Genomic DNA, 11,040 nt, shown 5'->3' with positions numbered 1-11,040 from the left:
TGCCCCGACCGGGACTAGAACCCGGTGTGCCGGCGCTGCAAGGCAGAGGATTCGCCTAGTGAGCCACGGCGCCGGCCCAGGACAGAGCTTTTAATGCCATCTAAGTGATTACTTTGACTCACCCAAAGGAAGGGTCTTAGGGGTTTGGGGTTTTACAGGCACCATGGCTCAGGTGTACTTTCCCCAATTCCTCTGCTTTTCCTGAAGCTCTCTTCTCTCAGGTGCCCACTCTGGGGTTTCCAGGAAGAGGAACTCTTGTCCCCTCACCTCCTTCTGAACATGTCTTGCAAATTGGAAAAGAGCCTTCAGTCTCCACTGCTTGGTCCAAGCTGCAGTAGATTAGGAAGGAGAAGCTGGGATCTGGGTCGTCGTGGCTTAAATTTTGAACCTGGTTCTACTGTTTACTGGCCATGCAAGTTTGGAAAAGTGACTTCATTTGTGCTTTAGTTTCCTTCTCCAGGAGATGGGAGTCATCACAGTGTCTACCACGTAGGCTTATCATGAGAATTAAACATAACATACATGTGACAAATAGGTCAGCAGTGCAAGCAGCAATGCCCAGGGAGTTTTAGCCTCATCATCGCTGTTAGCATGGGCTCAGCCTCCAACTTCACAAGTGAGGACAGATGTGGCTGTTTCAATTCAGACTTCTCAGGAGCGAGAGTTGTGAGGTTTTCTCTCTCGTTGGCCTAAGCAGCAGGAACACTGCATCAAAGGGACATTGACATCCTCTGTAGAAAATGCTCTCATTACCGGGACTTTGGCTTTGTTCCTTGAAAAAGCAATTGCCCAGGCAAGTGCTAAGACACACTTGACTTTTTTTGTGGGCTGGGCATGCGTTATGAGAGACATCATTTCCTAGCTGCAAATGGTTCTCTTTTAGCTTTGCAGATAGAAAAAGTCTCTGTTGCATTCCAAATTGTCTCCACTACTGCCCACTCCAAGAGGATGGGTTCCCATTCATTCTGCCATCAGGACACAGCAGCCCTGACCGGTGTCCATCTCCCAGACTCTATGTGAACAGCTTCAGTGATGCGCTCACTGCTGAACTGGGGCACTGATTAGAATACCCTTTTGTAGATGTAAACATCGAAGTGTATTTCTTTATTTTTACTCATGGCTTTTTTTTTTTTTTTTTAAGTTGCTTAATTTATTTGATAGGCAGGGAGAGAAAGACAGAGAGTTCTCACTTACTGGTCCCACCCCTCCTTCCTCTCAGATGCCCACAAATGTAATGACTAGGTCAGGCCAAAGCTGGAATCCAGAAACTCAATCCCAGTCTCCCATGTGTCTTGTAGGAACTCAATTACCTGAGCTATCACCTGCTCCCTCCCAGGAAGCGCACTGATAAGGAGCTAGAATCAGAATCTGAATTAGGATTCAAACGCAGGCATTCGCTAAGTGTCTTAACCACGAGGACAAACATCTGGCCCAAATATTATATTGTTTAAAGATGATGTGGATGTTATGATCTTTTTTGCCATCTAATACTTTATTTTTTTTATGTTAGTATGATATTAATACAAAGAGAACAAATCCAATGTAGGTCATAGATACAATTCTTAGAAAATAATGATATTCCTTCCTCCTGCCCTCCTTGTCTCTTTTTTAGCTTTTGTGATACCGTATTGTTAATTTACATTCTAGGTAAAGGCTTTACTCATGACTTTTAACTTGCCTTTGGAGTACATGACATTAAGGTACGCCCTTTTCCAAGTCTGCTACATTTTTCTTTTGCAACATGCAGATTCAAGGGACTCCAGCTGCTATCATGTTCCATTCAAGTCACCAAGAAATGAATCCAAAAAAACCTCAAACCATCTTCAATTGCCTTTTTTATCAAATGTGCCATCTCATTAAGCGACTATAAATAGAGGACTTCTCGGGATCAGGCCCCAAGCTGTGCCCAAGGTTGGATGTCTGTGTGCACCCACCTGGCTTCCAAAAAGGCCAGGAGATCTTCAGCTTCGACTGGAACTGTTCTTTCCAGGCAGGCACTTCCTCAGAACTCTTTAGTTGACCGCACTGACAACACCTACAACTCCATCAGATTTTTTTTGTTTCCTGTTCACATCCTTCGTGGGCACACTGAGGAAATGCATCCTACACACATTTGTAGCACTACGTTCCACGCTGTCCCTTCTACCTGGCTGATAGATCTGACTCTTTGAGTCAAAAAAAATACTTTCTCATTGCTGAATCTTAGCTTTTGGCTGTAACAGTGAGATTGTACTCCTCTACATTATAATGTTAGGTCACAGTTGTGAGCCTGCTTTGTGAAGTGGTATACCCATACTGGACCCACTCTTTTTCGTTAGTGCACTGGAGAGTTACTGAACCCTCTCCCTTCTGGGAGAATTACTGGACCACACTCCCTTTAGTGTGGCAGGCCAGTGAATTTCCTGACAAACACTCTTTCTAGAAAGGCACTAGGAATAATTCTCTTTCTAGGAACTCAGCATTCTGAAATTAAATGTCATGCTCCCATAAATCAAAGCTTTCAAATCGACACTGCCTTTATTCATTGTTGGACACCGAGTCATTCACTTTGACTTCAGTAGTTGAGAGAAGGTAGTGGCTGATGCAGTGGGCAAAGTAGGCAGTGTCTTGGAAGGCACGTCAGTGCTTCTTGATCGTCTGCATGAAGCACTGATTGGGGGGCCGGCGATATGGCGTAGTGGGTAAAGCTGTCGCAGGCATCCCATATGGGCACTGGTGTGTGTCCTGGCTGCTCCACCTCCAAGCTAATGGCCTGGGAAGGCAGATGATGGCCCAAGTACCTGGGCGCCTTCCACCCATGCGAGAGACATGGAAGAAGTTCCTGGCCCCTGTCTTCAGACTGGCCCAGTGCAGGCCGTTGGGGACATCTGAGAGTGAACCAGTGGATGGAAGCTCTCTCTCTTAACTCTTTCAAAATAAATAAATCCTGACTGGAATTTTTCCCCCACTCAAAAGCATGCAGTACTTCTCTCTTTACAAGCTTGGAGGCACATTCTCAGGCCTGATATCTGAGCTTATGTATAAACTGGCCTCTGCCCAAGTCATCTGCTATGACTTTTCCCCTTGTTTAGCCCAGGTACAAATTGTAGACTCTTAACTGAATGCTCCTGATGAATTGGAACACTGTGCACATCCATGCAACCATCATCCTGATCAAAGCAGAGATGATTCCAGCAACTGCTGTTCCCTCCCAAACCCTTCCAGCCAATGCCCTCTCAAGGCAACCAACATCCTGAATTCTATCACCATGGACTTGTTGCGAACAGCTCTCTTCACACCATGACTCTCATGGAATCATACAGCATGTGCTCTTTTTGGTGTGGCACTTTTTTCTGCACAACATTTTATCTGTGCGATTGTATCCATTTCAACTACTGCTGACACGGGGATCAGCATCGCCTCAACATACCTGTTATCTTGTTACAACATTTGTGTTGTTGCCACTTCCCTTCCCTAATCAGCTTAGGACTCAGTTTTCATTTTTTTCTTTTGAATGATACCTGAAAACAGATGATAAAAATAACCAACCTGAGGGAAAGTTCTAGAGATCACTGGAGTCTTACAGAAGAGTTCCGTGGCATATCCAAGTGGTCTTAAAAAGTTCATGGAAAACATGTACAATTTTTAACTGTATTTTCCCTAATTTTCTGAAGTACCCTTGAATTTTTCTCCAGGGTCGATCTGAGCCAGGCCTCCTGCCTCAACAGCCCCATTTGTCCTGTTGGAGTTACTCCAGATGAATCGCCCACCCTGGTCCATAAGCCTAACCAACCCTTTTTGTCATATTCTACCTCTTCCTGTGTTAACCTGTGTAGGATTACTGTATACTCCTCAAAAGAAAGGCGTGTGCTTTGGATTCTTTTTTTTTTTTTTTTTTTTTTTTTTTTTTTTTTGACAGGCAGAGTGGACAGTGAGAGAGAGAGACAGAGAGAAAGGTCTTCCTTTTTGCCGTTGGTTCACCCTCCAATGGCCGCCGCTGCAGCCGGCGCACCGCGCTGATCCTGGCAGGAGCCAGGAGCCAGGTGCTTTTCCTGGTCTCCCATGGGGTGCAGGGCCCAAGCACCTGGGCCATCCTCCACTGCACTCCCTGGCCATAGCAGAGAGCTGGCCTGGAAGAGGGGCAACCGGGACAGAATCCGGCGCCCCAACCGGGACTCGAACCCGGTGTGCCGGCGCCGCAAGGTGGAGGATTAGCCTATTGAGCCACGGCGCCGGCTCTGCTTTGGATTCTGACAAGAGCTTCGGCCAGCTTCTCCAAGACAGCTGGAACTCCCCAAATGAGCTTCCCGAGCAGCAGCACCTCTGACCTACTTCCTTTTTTTTCCTCCTCAGCATACATCGCAGCATGTGTTTTGTTAAAAAAAAAATATTGCAAATGAGACTCTAGGCCAGCACTACTCATTAGTAGACGCAAGCCAACTATGTAATTTAGAAAGTTCTAGAGGCCACATTTTAAAATAAAGTAAAACAGGAAGAGCTAAAAATTATTTTATTTAATGTAGCATATTAAAATATCATTTCCATGTGTAATTATTTCCCACTCTTTTTCTCTGTGGGACTCAGTTGCTCCATCTGTAAGAGAACAAAGACAGTTTATAGGCTTACGGAAGACGAGGCGATAAAGCCCACAAAGCCCTCTGTATTCACTTCCTATGACCACTGTAAAGGTGGCTTACAACACACAGTCCTTCCTGTAGAGGTGAGAAGTCCCAAATGGGTTAAATCCAGGGCTGGCAGGCCTGCATTCCTCTGAAGGCTCCTGGGGGAGAACCTGATTCCTTGACTTTTCCAGCTTCTGGAGGCCACCCGGCTCCTTCCCCCAATGTCAAAGCCAGCAGGGAGTGTCTTCAAGTCTCTATCTCTGGCCTCTGCTTCTGGCATCACACTTTCCTGGACTCTGACCCTCTTGCCTCCTCCTTTCCATATTACTGTGCTCACCAGGTTAATCCAATACCATCTCCCTGTCTGAGAGTCCGTCCCCTTAATCACATCTACCATGCCCCTTTGCCATGTACGGTATCACCTCCACACATCCTGAGCAGGGGGAGATGTGGTGTGTGTAGGGTGTCATTCCTGCCGACCACACTTCGCACTTGGAGACTGTGAACCCTCCATACATGTTTTTTTCTTAATATAGAACACAGATTACTGCTCTTAATAACATTGTATTATTTACACGTTTCTGTGTTCATGTTCTGTGACTGTCTCACCTCCAACACCTAGCCTGGCACATTGTATGTGTTGATTCCCTAGCCCGTGTCGTTCACTCGTCAAGCATCTTCCATGCGGAATTCAGTAACGGAGCCATGGGGAACAGAGTTTCACCCTTGGAGGAGTGGACCGTCAAGTGTGGACCTGGAGTGGATACTTCAATATTGATTAAATGAATGAGTGAAGCAAAAGAGCTCATTATGCTTCTCAGGGACACATATGCTCTCCCTGGAGTGCTTTCTCACCTTTTGCTTGTTAAAACTTAACCATCCTTCAAGACTACCTGCATTTTTTTTTTTTTTTTGAGGAAATGCACACATTATGTAACTGAACACATCTCCTGCCTTTCTGACTTGGTTAGCAAACTTATTCTTACACAGTAGCGATCCTGCAGCTTGTGTGGCTACTTACAGACACTGACCTCGAACTTTCACTTTTAAGTTTCTTTCCTAATTCCTCTTCACTGTTGCTCCTACCAGTATTTATCTTTCTGTGCACTGCTTTTTCTAAGCCACCATAAGTCATTAGTGAAATAATGATAGGCAAGTCATTTAAAATCTATTAATTTCCTGTGTTCTAGGGATGCAGGTGTAAGATCAAGGTAGAAGTGTGGATAATCTGCTGGGTGCAGCGGCTATGAAAGACAAGGGGTGAGGGAGCAGAAGCTGAGAAGCAAAGTCTTCAGGCTGTGATGCAGTTTTTTTTTTTTTTTTTTTTTTTTTTTTTGCCATGCAGAGTTGGATAGTGAGAGAGAGACACAGAGAGAGAGTTATAGACAGTGAGAGAAAGAGAGAAAGGTCTTTCTTCCATTGGTGCACTCCTCTAATGGCCCCTACAGCTGGTGCCGTAGCCAGGCTGATCTGAAGCCAGGAGCCAGGTGCTTCCTCCTGCTCTCCCATGTGGGTGCAGAGCCCAAGCACTTGGGCCATCCTCCGCTGCCCTCCCAGGCCATAGCAGAGAGCTGGCCTGGAAGAGGAGCAACCGGGACAGAATCTGGCGCTCCAACTGGGACTAGAACCTGGGGTGCCGGCGCCGAAGGCGGAGGATTAGCTAAGTGAGCCATGGCGCCAGCCAGTGGTGCAGGTTTGGCATCTACAAAAGAAAGGGAGAGGAAAAGCCTACAACTGTAGCCTAAGCGCAGGCTCCAGAGGTCTTGGCCAGTTGAGTTCTCTGGTACAAAAACGGCCCTTAAAAGAAGGCATGATTACTGGGGCAGAAACAGCCAGGCCCTAGGCCCTTATCCATGCTGTCATTGGTTGGCTTAGGATCAAATGCCGAGATGGACTCCAAAGGTCCTCTGGATGCAGTCAGTGAACTGGACTCCTTGAGGTGGGGTCTCCCTGGAATGGAGGTCTCAGCTGTGCCCCTCCAAGGTGGTGGCACCCCTTCACTATGCCGAACGCTCCTGAGGACAAATAGTGTCTTGTTACCTTTGTGACCCTGCTCACATCACAAGTCTCCAGGTACTATCTCATAAGTTAGTTCTTTTCACAGAACCATTGGCAATTATGATTACACTGGGCTCATCCCTTATCAACAGCGTTATGAGATAGAAAGTACTTGGGCTTTAGAGACAAAGTTCCAGATTCACATCTCCGCATCTTTTCTTTTTTTTCTTTCCAGCCAAACAGAGCTGGAATCTATTGCAAATCATTTGGTTTCTTTAAACAGCTAAAATGGGATTACTAATGCTTTACTCCCAGAGTTGCTGGGCGGATTATATACAAAGCCTAATTCAGTGCTTGCCATTTAGGAGGTGTTGAGTCAATGTTCATCTCTCCTCTGCTTCTCTCTTTTGAACAATATTTTATTGTGGGCTAAAGCGCTTTTCTAAATACTTTCTCATTTTATTTTGATTTACGGAGACTGTAAACTTCAAGGGGCTGATTCAAGGCCACATAGAGAAAAAGGAGGAAGAACTCAAGTCTTCTGGTTTCAATGCTTGTGCTCTTCACAGGTTTACAGGAAAATGCAATGTCCCATCACCCAGTCACTGTCAGGAACACAGGCGGAGGGCGGTGACAGTGGGGGCAGGGAGAGATGTTGGAGATGAAAAATCTGAAAAAGGCCAGTCAGTACTCACTGTGAACAAGAAGTGAATGAAGACGTTTCTGCATGTCTACCTAATTAGCTTATGGATAGAATAGGGAGGCTTCAGGTCCAAACAGTGTAGACAGAAAATTGTTTAAGGAGAATGGCCTTTCCTAAGCCTGAAAGCCTAACAGGAAAAAAGTTTCTTTCCAGGAAGATCCACTAACATCCACTACTGTGACTGCTTTCCACTTCCTGAGTGCTAGGTCAGAGCATTTGCAGGATGGTCTTGTGTACAGCATGCTTGGGCCAAACACCTGTCACAGCTATGCCCCTCTGTATTGTCACAATTCACTCCTAAAATGTTTCTTTTTTTGTTTAAGATGCTAGATATTGTGATTAAAAATGGCTTTGTCATACAAGAGGGTAAGGGAAAGTCATTGTGAATGCACATGCTAGAGCTTTGCTGCTTTATCCATTTCACTAACTAGAATATTAACTTGAGCTGGCTCAGTCTACCCAAGCCATCTCAGTCAGTTCCTGCTTCCCTTCTTTTCCATCACAATTGCAAACTGGAGCTGATCAATTGGTCAGCAAAGCTAATGGATACAAGATGATATTGTTTATGGTCAAGTGTCCACAAAGTCTCGTATTTGGATGGCATTCTGAAAGCCAGTTTCACTGCTGTGGCCTGTGGGTTTCATTCAAATGTGTTAACATGGCCTTGCTCTGTTCTCCTCTCAGTCTTCTGGGGAGTTCACTCAGCAACAGTTTTAGTCTCTGTACCAATTTTGTGTTTTCTGGGAACACATTTTAGGTCAACCCTGAGCCAGTATTGTCAGTTAGACTATTTACTGTTCTTTGATCCCATTCTAGATTTTTCTATGTTTTTAAAAGTACACTTTTTCCTTATGCCTTTCTCTGTATCTTTGCTCCTTAAAATGTTCCTTACTTTTCAAAGATTGTTTTAATCTTCACATAAATGTTCAACACAAACATTATTAACTTGAGAATAATTTCAAAATTGACAAATTAACTTCAATTACTTCCAACAGTGGGAATTTAAAATAAAATGGAGCAAAACTTTTGTCTGATATAGATATCATGACTTCTGATGAGCTATAAAACAATACTTTGGCAATTTCATGACTCAAATAAAAAAGCAGAAAAATCTACCTAACTGTAGCCTATAAAAGATAACAGACTAGTGATTTTATTATTTTGTAAAATTTCAAAGAGCCATTGGTTAAGAAGATAGACAGTGAGTAATTTCTAAAATGTTTTCTTCTGTCTTTGGTATAGGTCTGGCTTATGCATATGTGAATGTATATTCATGATCTTCTATTAGAGTTTAACTAAGATTCAACACTGTACTTTTTTATTACTCTTATTTTCCTTAAGAAAATTATGATTGTGCTGTGTTGGTAAATAAGTAATTTTACAAGGCAAACTGGATATATTTTTAGATCTTAAAGGTGTTTAAATATTGTTTCTCAAAACAATACCTTAGACAAGTGTCAGACTTTATCACTGTATAAAAATGTACAGTGGTTTTATTGACATGTACATTCCAATATGTTTATAGCTGCAAGATAATGAGGCACACTCAGTATTGCACTTCATTAAAATTTCAGGCTCAAACTTAACCTAGAAGTTTAAATGAAACTGCATTGTAATTTAGTAATTCTTATACAGGACAAACATTGATATCTTTATATACAGTGTGATACTTATTACATTTATATGCTGTCCTAACACAATTTTTTTTAAATAACAGTCTAGGAAATAAACCAGAATATTCCTCTTTTTTTTTTTCTCCCTACCCGTGATGCAATTGTACAGGATTACAAAAAGGCAGTATACAATAAACAATGATTATTTTTCTTTTTTGCTTAAAAGCCAGCATCATTCTTAGTCCATGGGCGTGGCGATTCTTTTATTATATCAATTATCTATAAATGTCCAATGCTTCACAGGCCAATGACAGTAATGGCCACATGCAAACACCTCACAAGTTTGATGTCTTGTTTCAAAAGAAGATAAACCAAAATAATAGGGAAACTTTCCATAGCAAGAATTATGTACATGGTATTTGGCATCCTTCTTGCACTGTGAATGGTTCATTTTCATGGATGTAAAAATGGTCCCATCCTTATCCTGAGCAGAGTTTAAACTTCATCGCATCCTCTTGGGGGATGAAGGCAACTGTTCTCTCTGTAGACAAAGGATCTGAGTGTTCTAAAAAGTGTGGGCATTTCTGCACACTCCACAGCCCAGAGCAAACTCCTCCCCAGTGGGTGGATGAACAACATGGAGTGGACATTCAGTTCCTTCTAACTGCTTGCCTTTGGGACCTATATAAATGTTGAAGGAAGCAAAGGAATCAATGATAAATATACATGGACATGTGAATCTCATAACTTATTCAAAGCAATAATATGACTATAGCTATACAAATAAAGAGTTCAAAATTTTTAATGGTTCTTTAACTCACTAGTAAAAATGTTAACCATCAGAAATTCAACACAATAGATACAAATAGCAGAGGCAGTAACTGTGTCCCTTACCTATAACATCCTGCCTAGAGAGAACCACTGAGAGCTACAGATCTTTTTCTATTAATAAATGAATTTTCTATAAATAAGTGGCTGACATAAAAGATGAGTCATTTTAAAGCCAAGAGAAATGAATCAAAATGTTCATAACTATCCTTCAATTTAGTTTAGCAGAAAATTATTCCAGATGAGACTTTTTCTGTAAATGAAAACAAATTTAAGTATAAATTAGGCATGCTATCCTATCTTTTTTGAAGAAAAAGGAAACACTGGTAAAATGGGAAGACTGATTATTAGCATTATTTTAAAAAAGTATCTGGGAGAATGCATTTGACTTAGCAGTTAAGATGTCTAAATCCCATATTAGAGTGCTTGGGTTCAAGTTCAGGCTTTGCCTCCAAATCCAGCTTCCTGCTAATGTGCTCCCTGGGAGGCAGCAGCTGACACCTTAAATAATTGGGTCCCTGATACCTATATGAGACCTGGATTGAGTTCCTGGTTTCTGCCTTTTTTTTTTTTTTTTTTTTTTTGACAGGCAGAGTTAGACAGTGAGAGAGAGTCAGAAAGGTCTTCCTTCCATTGGTTCACCCCCCAAATGGCTGCTAAGGTCAGCGAGTTTCTGCCTTTGGCCTGCTCTAACCTTGGTTGTTGCAGGCATTTGGGGGAGTGAATTGACAGAAGGTAGCTCTCTGACTCTCAAATAAAGTAAGAAAATACTGAAATTAAAAAAAAATAATAATTTTTAAATATCTGAAAGGAGATTAGTAGGAAAATAGGGGCCAGCATTATGGTATAGTAGGTAAAACCTGCTGCCTGCTAATGCCAGCATCTCATACAGGCACCGGTTCAAGACCCAGCTACTCTACTTCCTGTCCAGCCCCCTGCTAATCTACCTGGGAAAGCAGCAGAAGATGGCCCAGGTGTTTGGGCCCATGCCACCCAATGAGGCCATCTGTGCAGTGAACCAACTGTTAGAAAATCTCTGTGTCTCTCCCATCTTGTTACTCTGCCTTTCAAATAAATAAATCAGTTTTTAAAAACAAACAAACAAACAAAAAAGAGGCCAGTGCTATGGCATGGTAGGCTAAGCCTCTGCCTGCAGTGCCAGCATCCCATACATGCACCAATTTGAGTTCCTGCTGTTCTACTTCCAATCCAGCTCCCTGTTATGGCCTGGGATAGCAGTATAACATGGTCCAGGTGCTTGGGCCCCTGCACCCACGTGGAAGACCCAAAAGAAGCT

General features: G+C 42.9%; 1 protein-coding gene across 31 annotated transcripts in view; it reads right to left on the bottom strand.

The window, feature by feature from the left end:
- Positions 1-8,759: 8,759 nt before the first annotated feature.
- The window catches only part of MYCBP2 (MYC binding protein 2), a 303,498-nt gene continuing 301,217 nt past the window's right edge, over positions 8,760-11,040 (bottom strand). For all 31 annotated transcript variants that reach the window (XM_051850575.3, XM_051850577.3, XM_051850583.3 and 28 more), the window contains one exon: positions 8,760-9,596. In XM_051850575.3, coding sequence (XP_051706535.3) covers positions 9,481-9,596 — 116 coding nt within the window. In that variant the 3' untranslated portion in view covers positions 8,760-9,480. The remainder of the gene's footprint in view (positions 9,597-11,040) is intronic.

This window comes from Oryctolagus cuniculus, chromosome 9 (genome assembly GCF_051225735.1).
Source record: "Oryctolagus cuniculus isolate XC-2025 breed Fujian yellow rabbit chromosome 9, ASM5122573v1, whole genome shotgun sequence".
NCBI classification, from domain to species: Eukaryota; Metazoa; Chordata; class Mammalia; order Lagomorpha; family Leporidae; genus Oryctolagus; species Oryctolagus cuniculus.
Note: the sequence above shows the minus strand (reverse complement) of the source record. Positions and strands in the feature narration are given on the sequence as shown.